Source organism: Emericellopsis atlantica (genome assembly GCF_019669845.1).
Source record: "Emericellopsis atlantica unplaced genomic scaffold F5Z01scaffold_44, whole genome shotgun sequence".
Classification (NCBI taxonomy): domain Eukaryota; kingdom Fungi; phylum Ascomycota; class Sordariomycetes; order Hypocreales; family Bionectriaceae; genus Emericellopsis; species Emericellopsis atlantica.
Genome location: NW_025764746.1, coordinates 66,011 through 93,306, shown reverse-complemented (window position 1 = coordinate 93,306; position 27,296 = coordinate 66,011). Strand labels below are relative to the sequence as shown.

Here is a 27,296-nt window from a genome sequence, read left to right as displayed (position 1 = left end):
CGCTCTTTCCCTCCAGATTTCCTTAGTAAATTATAGTATCTGTGGGAGATGCGGAAAGCTCATTGTTCCACATCACCTACAACGAAACAAAGTACTCAAAGATGCCACTCAAGGGGAGCAGAGTCGACAATTGCATTGTCTCTGTTCACCCACCGACAGGCTGTGCTCTACAATTTCTGCATCATGCCTGAGCGAACCACCCGTCGCGATAGACCCCACTCACCATTCACACTCATTGACTCAAGCTTGAGCTGTTGAACAATGCGTACCCAAACCTACTTACGCTGGATGGAATGTTATCGCTTTCTCTATCTCTGAGGGGACGAATGCCTATTTCCGGCTTCGTCCCTGCCGCTTCTCAGTCAAATGGTTAATGGATGGTCAATTGGGTTCACCTCGTGGGTTTGTACCGGCGCTGGCGCCAGCAGGGGTGGCAGGGCTGACATGCAGATACAACCATGGAGTTGCAGCTGTTATATTATTACCTGGCCTGCCTCGTCGCTCAGCTGGAAACCTTCTTAACCAAAGTGGTACCCCTCCAAAGTAAAGACTAGAAATTGCGCTTTTCTGGGTCTTCGGCAGCACTGTGAATCGCTGCGGGACACGGTAGTGTCGATCACCAGGCTGACTGGTTGCTGCTCGTCATGTCATTTCTCCCCCCCGACAATGATCCCGACGCGCCATATTCCGATAGTGATGAGGTTGAGATTCGAGTTCGACCAAGGGGCCGATATATATCACCGCGTCGTGAGTACAACGAGCCGCCGTCACCAGAATTCGGCCTACATAGCGGACGTGGCCGCAGCGACAGCGAGTATGGCGATTCAAATTATCATGTGCTACCACGGAGGCCACGCTCCCTATCGGGTGAGAGAACTAGAGCGCGCTATATATCGCCAGTGAGGGTCACACGGCGGTCTCCATCCCCAATCATAATCACACCAAATCCTTATGGAGGACACTACAAACGCCGTCGATCGCCGTCCCCTTCCTACTCCCGCTCGTCGTTGCGGCAAGATTGGTATAAAGGGCCCGAGGGCTCAGAAGCACTTGAAACACTGGCAAAGAGATCGAGCCTCTACGATCAGATCGAGCGGGAGGAGAAGCTTCTTAATGACGATAACGAAATATGGAACCGCAAAAGGGGTGCAATAGTTAACCGCTGCTTGGAGCTACGAACGGAAAATAGGTTACGAATGCAGCAACGACAGCAGATGCAGATCGAGCTGCAGCGATTGCGATCGGATCGTCCTTCATTCGATGATCATGTTCGCAATGCCAGGAAGAACATCATCGAAAAGCTGTTGAGCATGCTGCCTGATCACAATCAAGCTAGTCTAGCAGAGGTTGTGGAAGCTGAAATTGCCAAGGTAGAGCTCGAGCGCTCCAACTTGCAACCCGCAGACGCCTCGGAGCATTTGAGGCTTGTCGCCGTCAAAAACGCACTTACACAGCAACTGCAAGAGCTGCCCCTTGATGTGTCGACAGACACGTTGCTACGCCAGCGCGTGGAGACCGAAAGGGAAAGCGAAAGGCGTCAGCTGGATATGGAAGTCAGAACGCACCAGTTGGAGGCACGCATGGCGTCACTAGACGAGGAGGTGGTAGAGGCGAACAACATGCAACACGAGCTGGACGTTTCCCTTTCAGAGCAGCACAACGACTGCCTTGACAAGGAAATCGTGCGCAAGACGAACCTCAGACATTTGAAGGAGGAATTAGACGGCGTGAAAAAGCACCTTCGGTCCCTTAGGGGGCCGCCAGAACCAGTCGACATCGAGGCTGAACAAACGACCTCGTTGCCAGAAACATACGCATCGAATGACAGCTACGCTAGCCAAACAGACCTGAGCGTTGATCGCGACGTGATTGATTATTATCCTAACACGACCCGAGAGGTGGAGAAAGCAGGACTCTCTGTAAAACTGCGTCTCAACGGGGGACACCGGACAGTTCACACCAGTACCCCGAGCCAGGAGCTACCTGTCGCCCCTGAGGCCTCTGCCTGGAGGCAACCCATCACATCTCTTACTGACAAGCTATCGAAGACGGAGCTCATGACTGTTCAGGCATCGGAGTATTCTACAATTGAGACTGGAGTGGGTAGGACCACGTTGGTTTGTCCCTCTGGTCCGAGGACACTGGACATCGGAGCCCTTGCTCAAATGCGATGGCTACATGTACAGCAGCCTGCACTGAGGTTCAAGCCACTGGAGCGGTTGGTTCTCAACTGTCCCTTTGTCACCGAAGACGCCAGATCGGTTACCATGGAGACGCTGGAAAGAGTCAAGGAACAATTCACTGGGCCCTCGGAATGCGGCCCCCATCTTGAACTTGGCTGCATTCTGCGTTGCGTGGGAACGGAGAGTACTGCGCAAGGGAGAGGCAGGCAAGCCAATGCAGTGACGCCCGTACTATTCCTGGCGTCTCCTTTCCTCGTCCTGGGCCAGTACCTCAGCCGCCGCGGCTCTGACACGGAGTACCGACCGCGAAGTCTCCTGCAATCCTTGTACGGGTACGATGTGGGAAATGAACGCGAGAGCGGGCAGGTAGTGCAGAAGGTGGGTGCCAGAGAGCCGGGCAAAGATGTGCTGCACATCAACCAGCTCTGGTGCCTTCTCATTGGGTCGGACGTGCTCATAACAATGTCTGAGCAATCTGCAGCTGATATACGCGGTGACACGATCCTCGTCAACGATCGATCGCCCGGCGCCGAGGAGCCTCTTGTCATTCGACTAGTGGACAAGAATGACCGTTCCTATCCTGTCGTCATTGAGCCTGACTACAGTTTCGCCGAGTTTCTGAAATATGCTGTTGCGCTTGTCGCGGGTCACAATGCCGATCCGTCCATGTGGGCGATATACAAGGGCGAGGATATCCTAACCCCCAGTCGCTGGGTTGCGATGTTGGAAAGCGAACATACTGCACCCCTCACATTGTCAGTAGTGCTCCAGCAGCCTGAGGTGGGGAATGAAAAGGGCCGAAGTTGTGCACGTTATCCGTATTATGATGACGAAGAGTGCCGCCCAGCGACGAGGAGTTATGGACTCCCGTATCCTCACCGCAGCTCTAGCCGGGACCGACCTCACCCAGGCCCCAAGCTCTATACGGATGCTCATTTGGGCAGCGCGAAAACAGAAGTACTGCTTGCGCGCGGGGCCAAACACACAAGAACTCGGCCGAGACCGATCTCTCCGTTCAAAGAGTTCAAGGAGCATCAAGCAGAACCGAGTAATGACAAAGTGCGTGCCATGGAGATGAGCGCTGCATTAATCCGGCATGATAGGGAAAGTTATGCCGATAGCCCATTTCGGGGCATACGCGAAGGGAATGATGCTCCCAGTGGCAACTCGCAGTATCAACTATCGCCTGTTTCAGGAGAGTCTACGGCCCGCAGCATGCACGAAGCTGTTCATCCGACAGACAGTGATGGCGTAAACACGGCGGTCCCAAGTCCTGAGCAGAACAATGCTCACTCTAGCAGCATGCAGCTCATTCTACGTCCCGAAGATGCCCTCTTACCTTCGATTCTCTCGGACACTAGCACAACCGCGGAGCCAACAGGGGCAGTCACCGTTTCTGCACCCTGGGGGAATATGCTACGACGGAGTTCGCCTGCACTGACCCAGCCCTTAGTTACGTTGCCACGGCGGCAATCGTTGTCTCGTGAGCCATCTTTGGGTCTTGGGGGGGCCACTGAGAGCACCGGGCCGCCAGCTGCTGAGCTCGTGCGCGCTGAGCAGCGTCTCTCTGAGCTCCTGGACAAACTCAGTAACGCTGAGAATACACGCGATTTCCATATGGCGGCAGATCTCAAATATGGTGCCATCCCTGACATGCAGCAGCGTATTGAGATTTTGAAAGGGGAGGGGACCCAGAAACAGCCCCATCAACCGAAACAAACAAGGGTTGAGTGGGAGGAGGACGTCAAAGACCCCCTACCTTCTCCTACTCTTCATCATCATGATCTTGTCAGGCGGCCAAGCATTGACCCAGGCTTGCGTTATGCACGTTCAAGTTACACTTCTTCAACCCAAGGCTCGTCACGCCTCCGAAGCCGCTCGCCAATTCACCCCTGGAGCGAAAGACATGTTTCGGCACGAGAGAGGTCAACGTATCGCAGATCTGATTCTGTTTCGAGCTATGCTGTGAATGCTTCAAATCGCTATCGACAGGCTGACCCGGAAATCTTCCAGCCGCGCGAGGACGTGTCATCGGGACACGGATTCGACATTGATTCTGACCACTCGAGCGAATCAAGCAGCTCCTCAATATCTACTGTGGGAAGCGCAACTTCGATACATACAGGCGTCGGAGTAAAAGGGCAACAACAAAAGGCATATAAGGAGAGGGTTTTATATGAGGTCGACGCCCCTGTGATCCCGGGTCTTGCCCCTACGCTGTCAACTATAGAACGGACGCCTCTGGGGGTAGCAAATGACTCGGTGATCATGAGGCTCATTCTCCGGCGTGCTTTCGACGTCGACGGGCGCGAAATATTTACGAAACGCTATGAACTTATCGATTTTGATCCCGAAACCGATTCTATCTTCGAAACCCAGAAGCTGCGTGGGTTTTATAGGTCAAAGCCGCACCCCGCGGCTGACGAGAAGGCTGACTGGGTCGATGAGTATGTCATGGATATCCGCCCCCTCATATCTGACTTGGGCGTACCAATCACTGTCACATACGAATGGCCCCTTTTGCCGCTGGATGAAGTTTGTCCAAGAATGCGCTTGGTGCCGTTCTTGCAATGGAGACTCAAGACTGGCAAGGATGAGCGCACTGAGGACGAGGTCGAGAAGTCATTGGTGAGCATATTGGGAACCATAAAACATTCGATCTCGAAGAGTGTCGTTTCAAGACTATACTCCCGCACGTACAGCTGTTCGTTGGATGATGTCCTTCAGCGACACGGATTTCTGCGAGATCAGCCCGCTACAAAACGGATACACTTGGAAGGCGATGTGCGCGACAAGATGGGAGACAGCATGTCGGCTGAGCCAGAAGTTGAAAATACAGAGGCAGATCAAACTTCGAAGGGAGATATTGACGACGATGACCCGACACCCGACCCGGACACTCTTACGGACAGCGCTAAGAACAGCAGAAACAGAAGCCAGGAGCAGGCAAACAACGGGGAGCAATCCTTTGAGCGGTCTCTATCCGGCCTCGGGGCCCCGTCCGCCAAGCAGAAGCAGTCCATACAGAGCAAACGTCATGACAAGGAGCTCATGCGGCGGCTGTTCAATGTGTCGAGGGAGATTTTTCAAGCCTATATGCCTGATTCGGGTGACCATGTCAATCACCATGTGTGTGTGCGATTTTGGGGGGCAGTCGACGAAATCTTTCGGGTAAGCGCATGATAGGCATCTCACATGGTTAATGGTAACTGACATGGATCTTACAGCAAGTCATCTGGGATGTCATGGACTTGAGAAATGACCCCAGCGAGTCATTCGCAGTCGCTGAGTTTGACAATCCCGCAAAGGAAATGTTCGTACAGCACAGCAAGTCCTGGGCTAGATGTTCGGCTTGTTCCGGCAAGGAGCAGTATACCTCGCCGGATGCCGCGCTGTTGCATCTACATGAGCATCACTTCGATTGCTCTATTCAGTCAGACAATTGCTTTGATGATCCATGCTTCGTCTGGATCTACCGAGTCCGGGGAACAGACTACGAACCGGCACCAAAACCTGGCGCCGGCCATCTGCGGCATCTGGAAGAGTTCTTGGCCCGAATTCTTCCAATCACTGGCTACATCCGAGAACTGCACGCTCTGGTGGCCAGTGCCAGTCAGCAGTCTACCAAGGTGCGCCCACCGCTCCCCAGCAAAGTGGTGTACGCGTTTCAGGAGGTGGTTTCAATGTTCGTCATCCAAGCCCACCTACTCTCGTTCTACAATCGCCGAAGGTCTGCGGCTCTTCGCCAAAAAGCCTACATCAACGGCAAGATTGAGAGGCTCATCAGACAGGAAGAAATGAGCAAGGGGCTGGCATACGACTACCTACAAGATGCGAAGAAGGATATCATCCTGATGAAGGGCACCAGTCGGCATATCGATGGTCTTGGTATCGAGTCCGTCGGGGCTGAGTTCCTTCTCATGGCGCTTGTTGCGAATTTACAAAACAGGCCTGTTCTGCCGCACGCTCCCTCAACCAATCCTGGGATGCCGGACTTCCTCTTGCTGTACCAGCGTTACGTATCAGAGCTTCGCTTCGAAGCCAACCGCCGACCGAAGAAACGAGTGTTCCTAGATATCCGCGCGCTGGAGGAGGAGCTGGATGCATTGCATGGCCTGCTCGACTCGCAAGAGACAGTCTTGAGCAACTACCTCAAGTTACTGAATCCGGGCTCCCTGCGCCCAACGACGTGTGATAGGAAGGGCTTGTTCAGAATCGAGCGAGACTTTGGCCGCCGTCAACAGAGGTTACTTCGTTCCAAAGCCCAGAGCATCAGCACTTTGCGCGAAAAGTCTCAATTCTTGAAAGAGCAAGTCAAGCAAACAATTGAGATCCTGGAGGAGGACCACGGCAAGGCAATCCGAGTGTTTACCTTTGTCACACTGCTATTCTTGCCCCTGTCGTTTGTGACCAGTTTCATGGGCATGAATGTCACTGATATTCGGGACACGGAATTCTCCCAGAAGATCTTCTGGGCAACGGGCTTGCCCGTCACACTTGTGGTGGTCTTGATCGCTTTGCTATATGCGTACCGGGGCGAGGCGTTGCAGGATTGGGTCTGGCGCAGATTGAGGCCACGCAGGGTGAGGGGAGGGCGGAACATGGGCGGTGGATTCGCTTGGACAGACGAGTTCACCGGAGAGGGCGATGCGATGCTTGCGCATCGGGGCAGCATGAAAGTGGCCAAGGGAATTATTCATGTGGACAGTGACAAGCACTGGGGTCAAGCGACGGCGGAGTCCCGAGGGCCTGGGGGTGGGATGAGGGATGTGAGGTTCTGGGATTGGGACTCGGCCATGAGGACACTAGCCTTGAGGGACAGGAAGAAGACAAAGACAAGAGAAGCAGGATTGCGCAGACGAGGTACGGCAGATAGATAGTCAGCTTGGCGGGGGCATGTCTTCGGCGATGGAATTCATGATCTTCGTGGAGATGCGAATAATGACAATAATGATACACATTTCTGTCTAAATGTGAGATGCTGAGCACTGTAGGACTATATTAGTCGCTGCTTTCCCGGGCGATAATAACAAAGCCCCTGTTGCAAACAAACCAAAACACTGGGCGAGACTTTATTAGGCCCTTAAAGTTAGGGGGCGGGGCCCCTAACGTTAGAACCCCCGTGGACCCCAGATGGAGGCAGATTGTGTAATTTCATGCGTCGCACACACAGCCCTCCTCTGGTCAGGCAGAGGCTTGGGGAGCTCGGGCATGATGCGCTGCTCTTTTGAAGACAGACACATGGGCTGAAATAGCTAGACACAAGCAGTTTGTGAATTGGGCAGGACAGCGTGTGAGTGGTTGTGGGAGACGCAGACGACTGGACCTTACAGTGCTCGGTACGTACCTTTAGGGAACTCGCCGCGTGGCATAGCTGGGCTGCGTTATAGCCAATCGGACGCCACGCCTCGCTTACTCATTCTCCGCCTGCCCGTGATCCGAATGACCCCATTCGTACTAGCGGCTGATGTCTGTGACCTGTCTGTCCGTTGTCCGTCTCCTTTGTTCATTGTGGTCACTTGCTAATTAATCGTCCTACCTGTTTCCTTGATCTTGAGCCTCCTCCACGTCAATCAATCCCACTGTCTTTTCCCTTTCTTTTCTCATTCCTTAAACTTTGAGCATATTCTCCTTTGTCTGCACCGCAAGAGGATCGCGCAAGCCATGACGACAGATCGACTGGCATCAACTTAATCTCACTTACCCTAGACTAGCGTCGAACCCGCCGAAACCGACCATCAGTCACATGCATCCGCGCCCAGCGCACTCAACCACGTCCCTCCTTCCAGCGCCCGTACACCCTCTTCCACGCATCGCAGTCACGCGCCCCGTGCCCATGGAGCCCGTCGTGTACGAAGAAACACCCCTCGCCGCATACCTGCGCGCCGATGCCGGCTCTGGCGACGAGAGCGAATGGGGCGCCGCAGTACAGCAACATGACGACGACGACGACGTGGACGGCCACGATCAGAGCAGTGTCATGTCCACATCGCCCAGCCCGAGTCCTCGCTTCGCGCCAACGGGGCGACCGCATATTCGAGGTGGCCCCAAGAAGAGTGCTGCGCTACCGAGACTGGACATACGACCCCTGGGAAGAGGCGGTACGGCGCAGGGGGGTCTCAAGAGGAACTACAGCACAGCCATGGCGGCGAGCATCGACCGGGCGGACAATGCAAAGTTTCTCGAAAAGTTCAGATACGTAATCGTGGCGTCGCAGTTGCTCAGCGGGCATTCGATACCGGGCCCGTCGCAGGGGCCCCTCGACCCGGGCGAGGGCATGGCAGGGTCGGACGGGCCGACGTTCTCGACTGAGGGGATGGCGGCGTCTGTTCTGGGCGCGTTGGCCGTCGCGACGGTGTTGAGCTGGGTACTGGGCAAGGGAACGACCCGTGTGACGAAGAAGAGGCTGGTGTTTCTGGTGGCGCTGGCTGCGGCGGGTGTGCTCGTCGGCCAGGTCTACATGAAGAGGCAGTGGCTACGATATCGGAGAGAGCAGTCGCTTGCAGAGGTGGCAGCGTTTGTGGCGGCCTCGCAAGAGTTAGACGGGGTCGTCGGGTCGGCACTCTCGCTGATTCAGGATGTCGGCCTCGTATCGCGAGGATACCGGATGTAGGTTGCCCAGACCGTGTATGTCCATGTCGCTGTTGCTAACACAAACGATCCAGCTCTGCGCCGCTACCCCCCGTCTCGCGCATTGAGGACAAGGTCCAAGATCGCAAGTGTGCGCGCCTGCGCAAAGCGCTCCGATCGACCATCGCAGACGTGCTGAAGACGTACATACAGGTGTCGACGGTTGTCCGCGGGTTCGCCGAGCAGACAAATCTGGAGAAGTACCTCGACATCTACGAGATAAGCGACTTTGACATTTCCGACGCCAACCGCGGCTTCGACGAGGAAGAATTCGACGACCCAGAATCGCTGCGCACCCTCAAGATCGCGGCGAGCCGGTTCCACATCATCCGCAAAGTGTTCCTGTGCTCCCTGCTGGCGTTGGATGCGAACGGGGAGAGCTCGGACCTGATGCGCTGGACAACGGCCGTCGAAGCCCTGAGGAGCTTGAACGACAGCACCAAAGCAAGCATGGTCAAACTGCGCGATCTACTGCACGAGGAGGAGTCGTTTCCGCCTCCCTCGGCCCCGAAGACACCTCTGACACCGGGGAGGGAACGATGGCGATCACAGCTGCATAAGCTCAACTCGCTGGGCTCGGGCATCCGTGGCCTGGGGGCCAAACTGCAACTACTGCGCGAGGAGTCCGACCGGGCGCTCAACGACTCGCAGGACCTGACGGAGCTGGCCCCTCACCTCCTGACACAGTACGAGTCCATCGGCAGCGACCTCAAGGAGCTCATGGCTGTGTGGGAGGAGGGCAAGGCCGCGCTTGCCCAGGGCATCGACCGCAACGAGAAGAGGCTCTCCTCGATGAGCGCGCTCATCTCGCCGACCACATCCCTGAGCGGCCTCACCACGGTGGACGAGGAGGGCGACGCCGCCGCGGCGCTCAAGAAGCTCACGGGCGAGTCTCCGCTACCGTCAGACGAGCCGGAGCGTGAGGTGTTTGAGGCTGTGGCGCTGCCCCGACAGCGCAGCACGTTGACGCGAGAGGAGCGGATCGCCAAGGTGAAGGAGGAGAGGGAGCAGAGAGCGACGGCACGACAACACGTGGAGGCCACGAGGGGCATGATGAAGGAGTTGGAGACCGTCATCAACCTCCGCCCTCGCACCAGGACGAGCGCGCCTCCTGGGAATACAAGGGTCATGTCCATGTGAAGGGCTTTCCCCCTTTGTTTCCCCACTGACTATCAGTCGCACAAATCGCGGACAACAGCGGCTGCTGAAGCAGCATACGATACCACGATCTTTTTTTCCCTTTCTTTTTTTCGTCTTTACTTATTTGTTCTTGGACATAATATGGGCGATGCACTCATCGCTGTACAAACTACGGCTTCGTAGCCACCACATGAGGCATGGGCTTTCTGGTGCACGAACCCGGAGAAGGCTCAGGGAGACCTTCGTCTTTCCTCTGTCTCTACTTGCTTGCTGGTTGGAATTAAAAAATGCATAGTCTGGCGTCGGGGATTGCTGGGTCTCGCATTGGGACAGACATGTACATAGTACGCACATAACCTGGGTCGCTGCAGAATGTGCCGCCCAGCGAATCAATTTGCAATAATTGGCACAATGAATTACTTGCACGAGGGCGCCTGACTGATCTCATCGGCCTCTTAATTAAATAAATGTGCGGAGGTGGGCAAGGGTGATGAATATTAAGTAGTAAGTACCTTGGGTGCTTTCACTTGGGCGCAAACGCGAAGTCTCGTGCCCCGCGTTCGGTTGGCGTTTTGACGCGTCTCCAGCCCGCCCGCCAGAAGCTCCCCCTCGCGTAAAGTACTTGAGCAAACTTGACGTGACCATCACCACCATTCAGCTCGATCTACCTCTTCCTCCGCTCAAGTCTACCACAACAGCCTTTCAATCGACATCGACTCGCCTGTCACACATACTTGCCACTTGTGCTCTCTACTCTTCTTCACTAATCCACACCCATCACACAATCAGCGGTCAGTGCATTCACGCCCAGTTCAGTCGTGCGTGCGAATCCAAGTTAGCTAACGAGGGGGACAGACCATGTTGGAAGCACGCCTCGAACAAGCCGATCTCATAAAGAAGGTGGTGGACTCCATCAAAGACCTGGTCCAGGACTGCAACTTTGACTGCAATGACTCGGGCATCGCGCTGCAGGCCATGGACAACTCGCACGTGGCGCTAGTGTCCATGATGCTCAAGGCGGAGGCCTTCTCGCCGTACCGCTGCGACCGCAACATTGCGCTAGGCGTCAACCTGACGTCGCTGACCAAGGTGCTGCGCGCGGCGCAGAGCGACGACATCCTCACGCTCAAGGCCGAGGACACGCCCGACGTGGTCAACCTGCAGTTCGAGACGAGCACCAACGACCGCATCAGCGAGTACGACCTCAAGCTCATGGACATTGACCAGGAGCACCTGGGCATCCCCGAGACAGAGTACGCGGCGGCCATCACGATGAGCTCGACCGAGTTCCGCCGCATCTGCACCGACCTGGCGGCCATGTCCGAGTCGGTGAGCATCGACGCGTCCAAGGACGGCATCAAGTTCTCGGCCAACGGCGACATTGGCAGCGGCAGCGTCACCCTCCGCAACAACACCACCCTCGACGACAAGAGCAAGAAGGACAATGTCGAGATCAACCTCAGCGAGCCCGTCAGCCTGACCTTTTCGCTCAAGTACCTCGTCAACTTCTGCAAGGCCACCTCTGTCTCCTCCACCGTCACAATCAGCCTGTCCAACGAGGTGCCGCTGCTCGTGTCCTACGACCTGGGCTCGGGCAGCTATCTGCGCTTCTACCTGGCGCCCAAGGTATGTCTTTTTTTTTTTTTTTTTAACCTTCTGCGCCTCCATGTACTGACCCGTCTGCTAGATTGGTGACGAAGAGTAAGGACCTGACCAATATCACGACCGTTTTGACGAAAATGCTTTACGCTGCTGGGCTGGCGTTCGTAGGAAAACAGGGGCCCAAGGCGGGTTGGCTGTGGCTATTCTATTCTGTATGCGAGCATGTGGTGCGCGAAGCAAAGCACAGGGAAGGAACAAAGGTTCAGTCGACGGGCTGTAATTAGCGCTACGCGGGGGACATGTCCGAGCCAAGGCCGTGTACGAACGACGAATGATTTAGACAGCAATATCTTTTTCAAACACAATCTCTCTCTCTGCCTGACCTCTAAAGTCTCAACGGACAGGACAAGATGGAGGGAGGGGCGGCGATGATTGGAGGAGAAGCGGGGCAGGCCAAGCAAGTCCAACAAGTGCGTGCTGCTCGATTCTGACATTCCAGAACCACCATCGGCTCTGGCTCCATGGGAAAAACTGGAGAAGCCCGGCTGGCGGAGCCTGGAAGAGGCATTTGATCTGATGGAGAGAGACATCGTGCTGCAGCTGCCGACCTCGTGGTGGAAACATCGTCGCTGATGCGTAATACCTTCCCGAGATCGCAGTCACTCACTCACTCACTCACTCACTCACTCACTCACTCACTCACTCCCTCGCTCACTGATCGCTCACTCACGTCTTAGTATCATTCATACATCACACGTTATCCTCATTCTTCATATAATCATCTCGCGGACCCTGCCGTCATCTTGTGCGTCGCATTGCTCCCAGCACACTGCACAAGAATATGACCTCGCTGCTTCCCGTGCCGGAGACGAGAGTCCTGGCTGTGGCCAGTCATGTATGTCAAGACTCCTCCATCTTCAATCCGAGAACGAATCGCTCACCACGCACCCGCACAGGTTGTCTCAGGGTAAACCCTACATGATCCTGTACTTGTGTCTGCACGTGAGGCTGAGTCTGTAGCTACGTCGGCAACAAGATCGCCGTCTTCACCCTCCAGTCCCTAGGCTGCGACGTGGCAGCCCTCAACACCGTCCAATTCAGTAAGGACACCACGGCCTGCTGCACCGATCCTGCGTCCGTCCATCCGCTGACATGGCAAAAAAGGCAATCACACCGGCTACCGACAATGGCAGGGCACCAAGTCCACTGCGCAGGAGATCACGGCCCTCTACGAGGGGCTCCAGTCCGCCTACCTCGATGACTTTGACATGATGCTCTCCGGGTACATACCGGGCGCCGAAGCCGTCAACGCCGTCGGGGCCATCGCCAAGGCCCTCAAGGAGAAGAACAGGGAGAACTTCTTCTGGGTGCTCGACCCCGTCATGGGGGACAATGGGCGACTGTACGTGGCAGAGGACGTGGTGCCGGCATACAGAGGCCTGGTTCCGTACGCAGACCTCATCCTGCCGAATCAATTCGAGGCGGAACTGCTCTCGGGCGTCGCGATCAAGGACATGGCCAGTCTCACCGCGGCCATCCAGGCGCTGCACGACACCTACAAGATCCCCCACGTCGTCATCACGTCCGTCACGCTGCCCCACGCGCCAGAAGACCTGCCCTCCTCCGCGGGGAAGCATCTGTCGGTGGTGGGCTCGACCATGACGTCGGCCGGGCAGGCGCGGCTCTTCAAAATCGTCTTTCCGGCCATCAACTGCTATTTCAGCGGCACGGGCGACATGTTTGCCGCCCTCATGGTGGTCCGCATGCGCGAAGCCGTCTCGGCCGTCCCGGGCCTCGGCGGCACGACGAGCTGGCAGAGCGGCGACGACGTGGCGACTCTCGAACTGCCGCTGGCCAAGGCGGCCGAGAAGACGCTGGCGAGCATGCACGAGCTCTTGTCGCGGACAAGCGAGCGCATGGGCCAGGTCGTGGAGAAGACGATGCGTGGCATGACCGAGGACGACAAGAAGGACGACAAGAAGATGCACCTCGTCAAGAGCAAGGCGGCCGAGCTGCAACTGGTGCGCAACCCGGATTGTCTGCGTGATCCAAAGGTGCAGTTCCGGGCGAAGGAGATGTAGAAACTCGTCTCTTGTCTCGCCTACTTCTATCATAGATGGCTTATAGACTCTTTTTCCCGTGACTTTCTTGACCTGTACGTGCCATGTCACTCTATCCTTTCTCATTGTCTCATGTCTCATCATCACGACGGCATCCCTCAACCAGTCGAGCCAAACCCGCCAGCACCGCGCACGCTCTCCTCCAGCTCCTGCACCTCCTCCACCTCGGGCGTGTAAATCCTCTCGAGGACGAGCTGCGCGACGCGATCGCCCTCCTTGACCTCGTAGTCCGTCTCGGCGTGGTTGAAGAGGAGGACCTTGACCTGGCCACGGTAGTCGGCGTCAATGACGCCCGCGCCCGTGTCGATAAAGTTCTTGGAGGCGAGGCCGGAGCGAGGCGCTATGCGGCCATCTAATGGTCTCGTGTCAGCAGCTGGCGGTGCAGGGGGCGGTTCTCGGGGGGTCACGTACAGGTACCAGCGGGGCAGGCGATGGAAATGTCCGTGTCCACGAGCACCTTGCCCCGCGCAGGGACGGTTGTGTCCTTGGCGGCGTAGATGTCGTAGCCAGCGGCAAAGGCGCTGCCGCGGGTGGGCACACGGCCCTTGTCCGAGAGCTTCTTAACGAGGAGCTTGGGTTCGGCCATGGTGTCGTCGGTCTTGACGCGCTTTGCGGGTGGGGATGTCGGAGCGTCGTTGGAGGCTGAGGTCATTCTGTGCAGGGGGGGGGTCTGGACAAAGGTGGTTGAGAGTACTATTTGATTGAGTAGGTTCTCAAGTACGTACGAGGGAATGGGTGAGGACGAAGACAGAAAGAAAGAAGAAGGCGGTGACGCGACGCGGGGCCAGCTGAGACGCGTCGTGGGCGCGCATTGGCCAATGGAGGGCAGGGGTTTGAAGAGCTTCTTGGCTGAACATCAACGGGGCAATTCCCAGACTAATAATAGCAATTGGTTATGAGTCTTGATTTCATTATGCAATACTTCTCCATGATCAGGCATGTTTCAAAGGGACTGCTCGCCGCTTCGTTGTCGAGGTGCATGCTTCGTGATGAGCTCCTCCAGCGTTGACCCCAGGGCGCCTCCAGATCAATCAAACTCCCTCCCAAAGTCAATCAACCGTAGTCGCGACGCATCTTTCGCATGGAATTGGGCCACCTTGCTCCTCACGAGAAACCTCGCGGCGGCGGATTCCCTCGACAGCACCACGTATGAGGAGGAAGAATCCCCGCCGGCATCCTGCAGCTGACCCATCAGGGCCTGGATCAGCTCCTTCATCTCTCGGCCCGCCGCCGCGACCTCATCCTCGTCTCTCCGCGCCGCACCACTCTCTGCAGGGCCCCAGATCTCGTCGAGTCGTCGCTGGCGCTTGTCCTCCATGTTCTCGTGGCTGACGCTGCCCTCCTTGGGTCGGTTCAGTTTGCCCTGCGCGTTGAAGCCAGAGGCAAGGTCTGCTCCGTCAATGTCCATGAGGTCGCCCACGACAGGTCCACCCAGCTCCTCTGCTGCGAGCATGACGGCCAGATGCTCGTCAATGAACTTGTCCAAGGCTCTGAACAGTCGCTTGCTGTCGGCGTCGTAGTGGGCATTCTTCTTCTGTAGCTCTTCCTTCTTCTTGCGAGCCCCGTCTCCAGGTGGTGCCCGTGCGCTAGACGACACCTCGGCCTTCAACTCGACAATGCGGGCATCCAATGCCTCGCTGAGGAGTGTTTGGTCTCTCAGGTCGGCCTGGCCAGTTTCCAGCTGCCGTTTCTCGCGGCTCAGGACGGATTTTTGCGATTCCAAGTAGGCCCTTGACTCGATGATCGTTTGGTGCGTCCTTCTGAGAGCCAGCAGGGCCGGCAGCGTAGAACTGGCATGTGGTAGGAAGGGCTCTGCGTTTGTGACCTCCTCGAGGGCCTTCTTTACAACCTTGGCCTGTCCAGCTGGCGTTTGCGCAATAGCTGTGTCATTTGCCTTCAGCTGCGGTGCGTTAGCTAAGCTCACATCTCGTAGCGTGGACTGGGGGGCCTCACGCGTTGCAGCTCGTCTTCGTGTTCTTGGACCTTGCGCTGCAGCTCCTTCAGCGTGAAGTCTAGGTTGGCAGTGTACGCAGTAGCTTCTGCACGTCGCGCGTCGTTGTCCATGGTCCTCCCGCTGTGCCTTGTGTCTATGCAGTGAATCACTGTCAACTTGAATCGGGCTTTAAGCGCGCGTGCTTGTTTCATTCAGCTGCTCTTCATGCGACTGAGGTGGTGGGCTGACTTGAAGCCAAAGCCAGTCACGTGATTGTTGCTTTCAGGCTTCAGCGCCCGGCGGTGCCTCGACTCCTTCCCCCGTCCGTCCCTTTTCTTCATCTCGCGCGACGCTCAACGTCTTCTTTGGCCTTGTCGATCATCTGTGTCTCCGCCTTTGCGCAACACCCTTGGTCATCTTTCCAAGTCGACCGCATCCGAGCGACAACGCTGGTACTACACACAGCATCGAGCGAATTTCTTGTCTGCCTAGAACGCTCCGTCCGTCCTACGAAGCGCTACGAACGAACCGACACCGACGCTCTTCGATCAAACGGCCAGCTCGAGGATAGCTTCGCCCCGGCTAATTTCATCAGAAAGCAAACGGTCACAAGGTTTGAAATTGAGCGGCTGCCTCTTCTTTCTGCTTTTCGAGCCCTCCGTTGCCGATCGCATCACACAATCTCCCACCCGTCCGTCCGTCCCTACGTCGCCCTCGGGAACCTTGAATCACGACACGCTGCACCAGCACCCGACGATTCCTAGAGGAGCACATCACAGCGCGCGCGCACAGTTCCAATTCCAGCCCTTGCTTGATCCCAACTACGCCCTCTCTCGCGACACATTCCCGATCACAGCCACTTCCAACCTGCGCGAGGAGCATCGACCTTGTCACCCGGCCCAGTCACTACACCAGCACGTTTTCCTTGAAAACCCCTGAGTGTAGATAGACGAGCCTAGAAGAAAAAGAAGAAAAAAGAAGAAGATCAAATTTACATACGCGTGTGAAGAAAGTTTCCAATCGCCACAATGTCTGCATCCCCGCCAACCCAGACGACCAACTCAGCCAAGCGTCCCCTCGAGGCGCCTTCATCACCTTCGCACGAGGGCGACCAGCCCGACGCCAAGCGACCTGCCCTCGACAAGGTCGTGCAGCACGACAATGAAGTCGAACACGAAGCGGCCCCCGTCGCCACCGAGGAGCAAGCCGCGCCCGAACCTGCGGCGCACGAGGATGGCGATGACGACGGCGCCAGTGTCACCGTCGGCGAAGAGGCGGAGCCCATGCCGGAAGTAGCTGACCCCAAGGCGGCGGCGGCCACCGTGGCTTCCACGACAGAAACAGCCGTCAACTCGGCATCGGCGCACGACGAGACGGCCTGGATACACATCCGCGCTGTCATCTCCAGCCCCGAGGCGGCCACGATCATTGGCAAGGGCGGCGAGAACGTCTCCAACATTCGCAAGCTCTCCAACGCCAAGTGCACCGTCAGCGACTACCAGAAGGGGGCGGTCGAGCGAATCCTGACAGTCAGCGGTATAGTGGACGCTGCTGCCAAGGCTTTTGGCCTGATCATCCGCACCTTGAACAACGAGCCCCTGAACGAGGCCTCCACGGCCTCGTCCAAGACCTACCCCCTGCGCCTCTTGGTGCCTCACATCCTGATCGGTTCCATCATTGGCAAGGGTGGCGCTCGAATCCGCGAGATCCAGGAGGCTTCGGGTGCCCGACTCAACGCTTCCGACTCGTGTCTGCCCATGTCGAGCGAGAGGTCGCTCGTCGTGATGGGTGTTGCGGACGCCGTGCACATTGCTACGTACTATGTGGGTAGTACCCTCCTAGAGCAGTTGAACGAGCGTTTTGGAGGCCCCGCAGCCTCGGCCTATGCCACGCGCAGCGGCCAGCCTGCCGGCTCCATCCCCGGCGGGATGCAGGTCGTGCCCTACTCACCACAGCCCGCGTCCGGCCACTTTGGTCGGGGCGAGAACTACTACCGCCAAAACGACCGTCGCGGTGGACACATGCCTCCCCAGGCGTACCCGCCACAGTATCCCCCGCACGGCGCTCACGGACACCCTCAGCAGCCTGTACCGCAGCCGTACGGAGGACCGCACGCCGGCTACGGCGCCCCTGCTCACGCGCAGCCTCATATGGGCGGGCCGCCGCAGCAGCCGCAAGGCCAGCCTATGCCTCCCCAGCAGGGAGCCCCTGCCGGTGCGCCCGGTGGCCCGATCACGCAGCAGATCTACATTCCCAACGACATGGTGGGCGCCATCATCGGAAAGGGCGGCCAGAAGATCAACGAGATACGCCAGATGAGCGGCAGCATGATCAAGATCAACGACCCGCAAGACAATAGTAATGAGCGTCTCGTGACCGTGACTGGAACGGAGGAGTGCAACCGCATGGCCCTGTACATGCTGTACTCTCGTCTTGGTGAGTTCCCAGGGCTTTTTGATATGAGCGAACAGAGACTGACTAACGTGCGACGCAGAATCGGAGAAGCACCGCGTGTAGATCAGGTTGCTGCCGCAGCGGTCCGGCGTCTGACCAGGAGACAACCGTGCGGCCGTTTTCCGTCATGTAATTTCTTTTTGTTCACTTTCTACGTTTTGAGGCGCATCATCGGATTTACTACCAAAGGGTATGCAAAAAGCAAAGAACGATTATCTTGGCGTGGCTTGTTGGGGGCGGTCGAATGAATGCAGTGCAGGGATTATCGTAGAGCTTATAATGAACGATAGTTTGTTTGATATGAATGCGTTCTCAGTGAGGTTGGATCTCGTCTGCTTGATCTTGCTGCCACTAGCGATACCGTTAGAGGCCTCGGCCATGCAGTTTACCCTACGTCTGGCCCATATTGACTTCCACCTTCGATCGCTCGTTGCTAATATACCAAAAATTGCCTTTCCAGGGCTATTTGAATGTCTCTAACTCGGACGTGATCTTGATGTGTATTTCCACGGCGAAGTGGTGGGCAACTGATGGCGTACCGTCTACCACTTTTCCACACGATGTCACAGCAACACATTACACCAAGACAAAACAACAACAACCTCACAAACTTTACTCACCAACCAGCAGAGACCACCATGGCCTTGCTTTACTAAACAAGTACAGAGCGTCTGTTGCACCGCGTCTCTAGCTGCCTAGAACATTTCTGACCGGCGACACTGGCTCACTTGAGCCATCGTCACACTTGCTCACCACCATCATGGCCACCGCCCAGCATGACCCCCCGGATGAAATATCAGTCCTCACTCTCAACGTATGGGGTCTCCTCCACATCTCTGCCCTCCGTCCCCAGCGCATGACCGAGATCGGCAAGCACATCAACGCCCTGGCACCCGCCATCGTCTGTCTCCAGGAGCTCTTCACCCAGAGCGACTACCACCTCATCCGCCAGGCCACCGTGGATCTCCTCCCCTATGGCAAATACTACTTCTCCGGCGCCTTTGGCGGTGGCCTCGCCATACTGAGCAGGTACCCCATCGAGGAGAGCACCTTCACACCCTACACCCTCAACGGACGTCCCACGGCCTTCTGGCGGGGTGACTGGTTCGTGGGCAAGGGCATCGCGCGCGCCACCATTCGCATTGCACCGGGTCCAGGCGGACCGCAGGGTCTCGTCGACATCTTCAACACGCACACGCACGCGCCGTACGAGAGCGGGCCCCGCGACAGCTACATCACCCACCGCCTCGCCCAGTCGTGGCAGGCTGGCAAGCTGATCAGGGACTCGATGCACAAGGGACGCCTGATCATTGCGGCGGGCGACTGGAACATGCGTCCCGACTCTCTTCCCTACCGCCTCCTGCTCGATCAGACCACGTCTGCGCTGCAGGACTCGTGGCGCGCGCTGCATCCCCAGAGCGCCCTGGGTCCGAATCACAAGGCCCCCCCCACGGCGCGGCACAACATTGTCGAAAATGGCATGACTAGCAACAATGTGCTCAATACATGGCGCTGGTCCAAGGAGGCGCAGAAGAAGCTCCTGAAAGGGGACCCCCAGCCCGTGAGTCCTGATGAAGCGGATCCGCATGGTCAGCGGCTGGACTACGTCTTCGTCTCGACGTCTGTCGCCGGATCGGAAGACTGGCTCATCAAGGGCGCTAAAGTAGTCATGACAGAGAGGCACCCAGAGCTGCACGTATCTCTGTCAGATCACTTTGGTGTCTTGACGACGTTGAAGCGCCCTGGTGCTGATCCATCGCTGCCCACGCAGCCAGCCCCGAAGACGGCGCAGGTGAAAGACAAATATAGTCTCGATATGTACGACCAGATTCTGGAAAGACTGCAGTGGTACACGACGCGAGAGCACAGCCAGAAGTTCTGGCGGAGGACTCGCTTCTACGTAGGGCTTCTCCTATGGGTCGCCTGTTTGGTAGCTGTGTGGTTCGTGCCGCACAGCTACATTGCGTTCATCCTCATGCTCGTCGCTAGCCTTGTGTTGACCGGGTGCACAATCGAAGGGCTACTATCGTTGCTCTTCTTCAATAGCGAGCTGCGGAGTCTCAGAGAGTTTGAATGGGAGATTCGCAATGCAAAGGCAGTCGGCTCGGGGAACTCTCAAACAACAGTCTACGGATCTCTCCAGTAGTGACACTGAGCAATGGCCCCGAGGTATGCATGCTCTCCATAATAATTATCCAATAACGATAGAAACTTAAGAACTACTTGCAATCTTCCCCATCGAGCAACTTCCCGTAGGTTATGAACAAGCCGATGTGGAGAGATGCCCTCTCCTAATCCAACGGAGCTTACACTTCCTCACAATAATCCCACATACGTCCTCGGCGTCATTCGCTTCCAGGTGTAACCGGAAAACGCCGTTTTCTTCCTGATATCCAGAGCCACATCCCTGGTTTTAGGGTCTCGGAGGATCTTGTCGCGTGGTCTCTTGCGTTCTTTCGGGGCGCATTCCCTCACGAAGCGCTTGAGTAGTGACTTCTCGTCAGGAGGAACATCCAGTGCATCATCAATCTGCTGGTCAATGCCGGGAAGCCTGGCTTCAACAGCAGGTTTGGAGACCAAGTCGACCGCCAAGTTTCGTGTTGCTGGATGGCACTCCTCTAGAACACACCTGACCTCTGCTGGCGTGAGTGCTCGCTCCCCGTGCGCAACAGTCATATCTGCGACGGTGTCTGACTCGTCAAAGTACCGCGTGTCTTCTGGGCCGTCCACCCGAGGGACAAAGGGAGCTGTCAGCATGTGCAGTTGGTCCCATGGCACGTTTCGGAACCAACGATGAGCCTTGATGTCCTCGCCGTCGTCGGCGAAGACGTGGCGCCCGAGAAAGTCTGTTGACCTGCCAGCATCCAGCTGACCGTTGTCTTTCAGCTTGTATCTCCGGGAGCACAGACGGTCGCTCCTGTGCCGGATCAGCTTCAGCAGTAAATCCTGACCTTTGTCGGAGACATGAGGCTTGTGCGGGAAGAAGAAGCGAGATTGGAAATTCTGCAAGATGTTATCATGAGACATCCTCCATGTCAGCGCCACAACATACCGTGATGTTCTCCTTCGTCTTCTGTCGGCCCTCATCAGAAAGGAAGGGCGTATGGCCGTACAGACACTCATACAAAATGATGCCGATGCTCCACTAGTCGCATCTCCCATCATACGCCCGCCCTTCGATGACTTCTGGCGCCATGTACTGGCTGGTTCCCACGACTGAGCAAGCTGCAGCACGAATTGCGCTTCTATTTCTGCTTCCAACGAGGTCCTCAAGGTTGCGGCCTTCGTCGTTGCTGCCGTGCCTTTCGATCACTCTCCGCTCGATCTTCTCATGGTGACTGACACTTTCCTAGAACATGCGGTTCTTGTCAACCTGCTTTTGTGTATCGCGACGCTCCCTGCAATCTGTCTCGTCTCCTGCAAGGTCCAAGTTCAGTTTCCTACAGAGCGAATATCGGTGATAGTTATAGTATGAAAGATCGTGAGACCAATGACCATCGAACGCCAGTCCAAAGTCAGAAATCTTGAGATGTCCCGTGGCGGAGATGAGAAAATTGTCTGGCTTGATGTCACGGTGAATGAATTTAAGCCGATGCGTCTCTTCCACAGCCAGAATCATCTCGGCAATGTAAAAGCAAGCCACGTTCTCGATCAGAATGTTCTCGCGGACTAACAGTCCGAGGAAGTCGCCGCCAGGCATGTACTCCATCACGAGATAGAGATTGGCAGCGTCCTGGAAGCTGCACATTAGAGTAACTACCCATTCTGCGTTCTCAGAAGCCACTAGAAAGTCTCGCTCCGCGCGCAAATGGCCCTCCTGACTATTGCGCAGCATTTCTGACTTGCGGATGATCTTCATGGCGTACACTTGCTTGTGCTGAGCTGCAGACCGGTCTTGGTTCTTCTCTCGGACCAGCTTGACAACGCCGAAACTGCCTTTGCCAAGGACTCTGACTGGCTCGTAGTGATCCAGAAAGGGCGAGACGTTCGAGATACCCCTGGCGGCGGCCTCACTCTTTGCTTCGAGCACTCGCAGCTCTCTCAAGTGGCACGATTCCTGTGTGAACACACCGGACCGTACAATGTCCTTTTCCACTTCTCTCAGGTGAGGGCTGTAATAAAGCTGGGCCTCTAGGTGCCGCATTCTTCTGGCACGGGAGTCTGCGAGGTACAGCCTCTCGTTAAGCCGCACCTCAAGATATACCTTGGCAGCAGCGGCCCTTTCCACGGTAGCAATTGTAGGTTCAAAGCGCTCCGTACCAGATTCCGCTATGGTGCAGAGGGAGAAGTCAGGGCTAGACTGAGTCCAAGGGAAACGGCGCTTGGCTCGGCACATTGACTTCCCATTTGTGAGGACAGAAGACCGCGAGTCGGTGGATGTCTTCTCGGTAGAGTAACCTTCAGTGACACTCCGATCTGTCAACGGCGTGCTACCTTGTTCACTGCGTGAAGCTGATTGTACGTTGGGAGGAGTGTAAAAAGAGCTGCCGCGTCTTCCTGGCTGAGTACGTGCAAGAGCCGTGCCATTGCCGGGTAGTCCGATCTGCTTCAGTTTCCGAACGAACTCCCGCGTTGTTGATCCTCTGCTCCCCTGTGATCGAGAAGACGATGAGCCGAGCCGCGGATCTGTCTCTGCGCGCACCAAGGGCTCCTCCACCAGGGTGTGATCTTGTACCGCTCCTGTGTTGCGCCGTACAAGGTCCACAGTTGTCGAGACCTCTGAGCCTATATCATTAGCATGAAGGGCCTTCTTAGCCATGATTCGTGCCTGCTGTACCTGTCTGGCTTGTCCTGCCAACGGCTTTGATGGCGCCACGAAGTTCGGACCACACACGAGAGCCAGCATGACGCAGCTTTGGCACTTCGGGCGGTGCTGGGCTCTCGCTCTTCTGGCTCACGGTTGGCGAAGGAGCAACACGGGGTAGCAGAGCTGGCTGAGCCGTCTGTGGGTTGTCGGCAATTTGTCCGAGGACGATGCGGCTGCACCTGTCGCAATTTTGGCGCATCATGGCCACGGGGAGCTCGAAAGAACGTGAGTACGCTGATTATCTGGTTGTTGAGTCTTGATAAATGGTAATGCGTGAGTGGTGTTGGGTTCTAATGCACTGCTAAAGAAAGACTGTTGGCGAGCGAGGCTCGACCTGATGGTCAGTAACAGTGATGACGATGCAGAAGAAAGGAGAGAGAAGACGTGAGCAGAGTAGAGCCAGAAGCGTTCAGACAACAGAGGAGAAGTTGGCAACTGCTCTTTCTGTGAGTACTGCGAGGCGTTAGGGACCTGCCTGCCTGCCAATTACTTACTTAGTACTTAGATACCAGGTAAGGTAGGGTCGGCACCTGTCTGCACTTGCCTCGAGGTGGCTCACGATTCATGGCACACAAGCAAAAGAAAGTCAAGTTACGGTTCAGCTTTCTCATTAAGTCTTCCCATAACTGTGTGGACATCAGGATCTGGTTCATTGACGTTCTCACAGATTGATATCAGCATACCTTACAAAACAACTTTTCCCTGCGCCCCGAGGAACCCATCCCCTCAATGCATATCCTCGTCCTGTCCTTCCCGCTGGAATGTATCAACTCTCGCAGGTCTAAGACTCTACACTGCCTCGGGTACCGAAAATCCAAATGAAAACGACAGAACGCCAAAGTGGTAAGGAAACACATCCATGTCAGGAAGACGAGCTGCTTCATGTCGCTCCGTCTTGCTCAACGTGAAGGAGCCGGGAGCAGGGCCCATCTGGAATCTATACAACCGCCGTTCGCTCACTTGATCTCGAGCAGCTTGACATCAAAGGTCAGTTGGCTGTTGGCAGGGATGCCGGGCATGCCCCTCGAGCCGTAGCCGAGGTGAGCAGGGATGGTCAGACGACGCTCGCCGCCAATGGCCATGCCCACGACACCAACGTCCCAGCCCTTGATGACCTCGCCCTTGCCGACCTTGAAGGTGAAGGGCTTGCCCTTCTTGTTGGCGTCAAACTGCTTGCCGTTGGAGAGCTTGCCAATGTAGCGAACGCCGACCGAGTCGCCGTTCTTCACGGTGCGGCCGCTGCCAATGGTGCGGTCGTCAACGGTGACGCCGTTGACATTCTTGACGCCCACGGTGGCCTTGGTGGCCTTGGCCTTCTCAGCAGTGGACCCAGTAGGACCCTGCTCGAGGTTCTTGGCGAACTGGACCTTCTTGTCCTTCTTGGCCTCCTCGGCGGCGGCGACAGCCTCGCCCTTGTTGTTCTTGAGCTTCTTCTTGTCCTTCTTGGAGAGCTTGGCCTCGTCGGCGGCCATGATCTCGTCGAGCGACTCGGCCTCGGCGGCGCGCTTGTTCTTGCCCTTCTTGGCCTCGACCAACTTGGGGGCCTCCTCCTCGGAGTCGACCTCGGTGACGCGAGGGTTGTCGACGTCGTCGAGCTCATCGCTCTCGTCCTCATCCATGTCCTCGCCCATGGTGAAGTCGAGCTCATCAGGGGAGAGGTCGTACTCGTCCTCGTCATCCTCATCGTCCTCATCCTCGTCGGCCATGATGTAGTTGCCAGTCAGGTGGATAGAGTGGGTACCGGAAACGACAAAGAAGACCTGCTCGCTGTGGGAGACAGTGATGTCGAGGGGCTGCTGGTAGTGCTGCAGTCAGGTTAGCATCAGCGGCTGATACGAAACGGAAAGGACAATTTTCTTACGCGCTCGGTGTCGAGAGTGCAGACAACAAAGTCCTCCATGTCGCCGCCATCCTCGCTGTCGTCGTCCTCATCGTCGTCCTCATCCTCGTCGTCGTCGTCGCTAGCGGGGGCCTTGCCCTTCGCCTTGGAGGACTTGGAGACGCCGTTGGGCTTGGCATCGTCCATCTCCTCGTCATCATCGTCGCTGTTGGTGGCAGCAAGGAGCGCCTTGATGGCGGCAGACTGCTTCTGCTTCTTGCTTTTGGCGGGGTCGCTGGGGCCGCCGTTGGGCTCGTCATCAGAGTCCTCATCATCGCTGTTCTCGCCGATCAAGGCGCGCAGGGCCTCCTCGTCAAGCTCCTCATCCTCCTCATCGTCGAGGCCCGGGAAGGTGCGCTTGACAATGCGAAGGGTAGAGCGAGGGACACTGGGGATGTTGCCACTCTCATCAGCCTCGGGCTCCTGGGTAGGGTCGACAGCAGCCATGGTGATGCGGAACTGAAGGCGCCATTGTTAGTCGCGTGAAGCGGAAGACGGGCGCGCATCATTGCGCAGCACATTTTGACTGCGTGCGCACATGATGAATCGCAGAGGATGACTTACAGAGGCAGGGAAGTCAGTGCCAGCGGGGATCAAGATCTCGCCAGGCGGGATCTCGAGCCCGTACACAGGACCAGGAACGGCAGACATGATTGTGAAAGGTGTTGAAGAGGATTGATCAGAAATGACACAAGAAAGAGAGGATTGAAATGGCGATCTTGAGTGTGCGGAAAAGATCAATCACTTGTGGCACAGAGGAATGTGTAGTAGAGAGAGAAAAGACGGATGCAAAAGTTCGAGGCGTAGTTCGTGCAAACTGACGCCCTCAGGCTAACTTCTCTAGAAATTTTTGGAAGCCCCACAGCGGTGAGCCTGTGACGAATCATAGCGCGCGATAAGACTCTAATCGGTGGCTGTCTCAGCAACGGCCGCGCCCCACCCAAACTCCCACTGGCAGGCTGGCATTGCATCACTGCACCATCCACCTCCACCCATGATATCTTCATCAACGAGTGAACTTACGACTCGTTATAGAACTGCTTCCTGTCGCCGACGTCTGTTATTTCCAGACCAAGATCGACCACTGGCTGAGGCCATCTGCCCGATTCCCTCGCAAACGCTGCCATCAGGTCGTTGCCATTGGTAACACCACCTAATCACTCGTCAGCGCTACCGCCTTGTGCATGTGAATGGCAGGAAAACTCACCACTGGACCAAAGGTTGCCATCCCTGACCCATCTCTGATTTGCGCCGGTGAAAGTGGCAGTAGGATACTTCTTCTGCAACTCGTCCTGCATCATCTTGGGCCCACTGACCGTCTTGCCCTCCAAGATACCCGCCTCGCCGCAGACAAGGACACCGGTGCACACGCTCAGAATGTCGACGCCCTCAATCTGGCTGTGGTCGTGGAGCCACTGCAAGCCCTCCTTATCAAACTTGGCATCCGGGTACGGACCCGGGACCACAATGACGCTCAGCTTGCCAGGCGCAACGTCGGCGTCACCATAGTGATGCGTGGCCTTGAGCCTGCCGCCTGAAGTCATCGGGATGTCCTTGCCGTTTCGCGGCGACGTGATGTACGAGATGGTCGTCTTGGGCGCCATGTCGATGATCTGTTGGGGGATGGGAACCAATTCCAGGTACTCCCTCGACATGCTTCCCAGGACATCGACAGTGGCCGTGTCGAGGAACTGGGCCTCATTGGGAATGAAGACGCCGATGTGAATAGGAGCAGACATGATGTCGGACTTGTAAGCTTGAGAGTGAGTTGTAGTGAGGAAGATGAATTATGCTTCTCCCAATAAAGCCGTCATTGTACCTCATTATATACCAATAGCCACTATACTCGTAGTCACGCTCGGACACGGCCAGACTTGCAGTATTCCGACGTGCTCTACTCCGTACTTGAACGCCCGACTTGTATCCGGGCAGCTTCGGCGACTGATGATGCAGCGGGCAACAGTTACGCCGAAGAACACAGGTCCTACATTGTATCGGTTCATACGCTTTTGCAAGCATGCGGCACATAACAAACTTATCGCCAGTGCCAAAACGACAACCAAACAACGTACTTTGTGACACCGCCAGACTACACTTGTAGATTGTACCCACACGGAGGCTAGTAGTCACGGAGCATTCTGGAAAATTATGTTCAAGCGAGCCTTGAGCAGTCGACTTTGTACTGCCCGGGCGTTCTATCGTATTAGGATTACGGAGCAATCATTAGGTATGCCGCCAGCCTGAGACCATTCCAGATGCTGGCTCTTTACATCGGCTACCGCCCACTTCATTATGCCACGGCGCGCATTTGCTCCGCCGTCTGGCTTGGTCCCCTCCCGTTCGGGGGAGTCTTGTTCGTCGGCTCCAAGGCCCAAATGCCCCCCGTTGCTCTCTTGCCTGATGTCGTTCGTCGTGCCGTCCCGTCCCGTTGTCAAAGCGAATGTGATGACCAGTCGTAGACACATCGTGCCTGATGTGTTCCCCTGAACTCCGGTCGTTGCTGCCAAACCCCTGCGTTAAAAGTATTATGCCAATGTCGATGCCATGC

General features: G+C 56.4%; 11 protein-coding genes across 11 annotated transcripts; 6 read left to right on the top strand and 5 right to left on the bottom strand.

Annotated features, from left to right (window-relative positions):
• The first annotated feature begins 451 nt into the window (after window positions 1-451).
• Window positions 452-7,168, top strand: F5Z01DRAFT_432833 (uncharacterized protein). Its single transcript, XM_046259698.1, has 2 exons — window positions 452-5,354; window positions 5,411-7,168. The coding sequence occupies exons 1-2, from the start codon at window positions 645-647 to the stop codon at window positions 7,061-7,063; spliced, it is 6,363 nt and encodes a 2,120-aa protein (XP_046113948.1). The 5' UTR covers window positions 452-644; the 3' UTR covers window positions 7,064-7,168.
• Window positions 7,169-7,703: 535 nt separating this feature from the next.
• On the top strand, window positions 7,704-10,423 carry F5Z01DRAFT_667587 (Mysoin-binding motif of peroxisomes-domain-containing protein). The gene is made up of 2 exons (XM_046264289.1): window positions 7,704-8,792; window positions 8,849-10,423. Exons 1-2 carry the CDS (start codon window positions 7,930-7,932, stop codon window positions 9,951-9,953), a joined length of 1,968 nt encoding a protein of 655 aa, XP_046113947.1. The 5' UTR covers window positions 7,704-7,929; the 3' UTR covers window positions 9,954-10,423.
• F5Z01DRAFT_432689 (proliferating cell nuclear antigen, N-terminal domain-containing protein) lies at window positions 10,411-11,707 on the top strand. Its single transcript, XM_046259695.1, has 2 exons — window positions 10,411-11,579; window positions 11,641-11,707. Exons 1-2 carry the CDS (start codon window positions 10,812-10,814, stop codon window positions 11,656-11,658), a joined length of 786 nt encoding a protein of 261 aa, XP_046113946.1. The 5' UTR covers window positions 10,411-10,811; the 3' UTR covers window positions 11,659-11,707.
• Window positions 11,708-12,236: 529 nt separating this feature from the next.
• F5Z01DRAFT_667578 (Ribokinase-like protein) lies at window positions 12,237-13,637 on the top strand (the record flags this gene model as incomplete). Its single annotated transcript, XM_046264288.1, has 4 exons — window positions 12,237-12,450; window positions 12,512-12,522; window positions 12,576-12,655; window positions 12,720-13,637. Exons 1-4 carry the CDS (start codon window positions 12,397-12,399, stop codon window positions 13,634-13,636), a joined length of 1,062 nt encoding a protein of 353 aa, XP_046113945.1. The 5' UTR covers window positions 12,237-12,396.
• On the bottom strand, window positions 13,638-14,437 carry F5Z01DRAFT_714922 (dUTP diphosphatase). The gene is made up of 2 exons (XM_046266512.1): window positions 14,087-14,437; window positions 13,638-14,027 (listed from the first exon to the last, which is right to left on the bottom strand). Exons 1-2 carry the CDS (start codon window positions 14,325-14,327, stop codon window positions 13,774-13,776), a joined length of 495 nt encoding a protein of 164 aa, XP_046113944.1. The 5' UTR covers window positions 14,328-14,437; the 3' UTR covers window positions 13,638-13,773.
• Window positions 14,438-14,439: 2 nt separating this feature from the next.
• Window positions 14,440-15,820, bottom strand: F5Z01DRAFT_667574 (uncharacterized protein; the record flags this gene model as incomplete). Its single annotated transcript, XM_046264287.1, has 2 exons — window positions 14,440-15,575; window positions 15,629-15,820. 2 exons carry the CDS (start codon window positions 15,818-15,820, stop codon window positions 14,703-14,705), a joined length of 1,065 nt encoding a protein of 354 aa, XP_046113943.1. The 3' UTR covers window positions 14,440-14,702.
• Window positions 15,821-16,160: 340 nt separating this feature from the next.
• Window positions 16,161-18,502, top strand: F5Z01DRAFT_432706 (uncharacterized protein). The gene is made up of 2 exons (XM_046259697.1): window positions 16,161-18,044; window positions 18,103-18,502. The coding sequence occupies exons 1-2, from the start codon at window positions 16,637-16,639 to the stop codon at window positions 18,123-18,125; spliced, it is 1,431 nt and encodes a 476-aa protein (XP_046113942.1). The 5' UTR covers window positions 16,161-16,636; the 3' UTR covers window positions 18,126-18,502.
• Window positions 18,503-18,536: 34 nt separating this feature from the next.
• On the top strand, window positions 18,537-20,295 carry F5Z01DRAFT_667571 (Endonuclease/exonuclease/phosphatase). The gene has a single exon (XM_046264286.1). The coding sequence runs from the start codon at window positions 18,823-18,825 to the stop codon at window positions 20,206-20,208; it is 1,386 nt and encodes a 461-aa protein (XP_046113941.1). The 5' UTR covers window positions 18,537-18,822; the 3' UTR covers window positions 20,209-20,295.
• F5Z01DRAFT_714911 (kinase-like domain-containing protein) lies at window positions 20,256-23,464 on the bottom strand. Its single transcript, XM_046266511.1, has 5 exons — window positions 22,840-23,464; window positions 21,419-22,787; window positions 21,247-21,364; window positions 21,115-21,207; window positions 20,256-21,065 (listed from the first exon to the last, which is right to left on the bottom strand). The coding sequence occupies exons 1-5, from the start codon at window positions 23,069-23,071 to the stop codon at window positions 20,379-20,381; spliced, it is 2,499 nt and encodes an 832-aa protein (XP_046113940.1). The 5' UTR covers window positions 23,072-23,464; the 3' UTR covers window positions 20,256-20,378.
• On the bottom strand, window positions 23,463-25,576 carry F5Z01DRAFT_714909 (uncharacterized protein). Its single transcript, XM_046266510.1, has 3 exons — window positions 25,313-25,576; window positions 24,731-25,207; window positions 23,463-24,674 (listed from the first exon to the last, which is right to left on the bottom strand). Exons 1-3 carry the CDS (start codon window positions 25,397-25,399, stop codon window positions 23,826-23,828), a joined length of 1,413 nt encoding a protein of 470 aa, XP_046113939.1. The 5' UTR covers window positions 25,400-25,576; the 3' UTR covers window positions 23,463-23,825.
• A 16-nt stretch (window positions 25,577-25,592) lies between these two features.
• On the bottom strand, window positions 25,593-26,763 carry F5Z01DRAFT_432563 (ThiJ/PfpI family protein). The gene is made up of 2 exons (XM_046259694.1): window positions 25,956-26,763; window positions 25,593-25,901 (listed from the first exon to the last, which is right to left on the bottom strand). The coding sequence occupies exons 1-2, from the start codon at window positions 26,485-26,487 to the stop codon at window positions 25,768-25,770; spliced, it is 666 nt and encodes a 221-aa protein (XP_046113938.1). The 5' UTR covers window positions 26,488-26,763; the 3' UTR covers window positions 25,593-25,767.
• Between the last annotated feature and the right edge of the window lie 533 nt (window positions 26,764-27,296).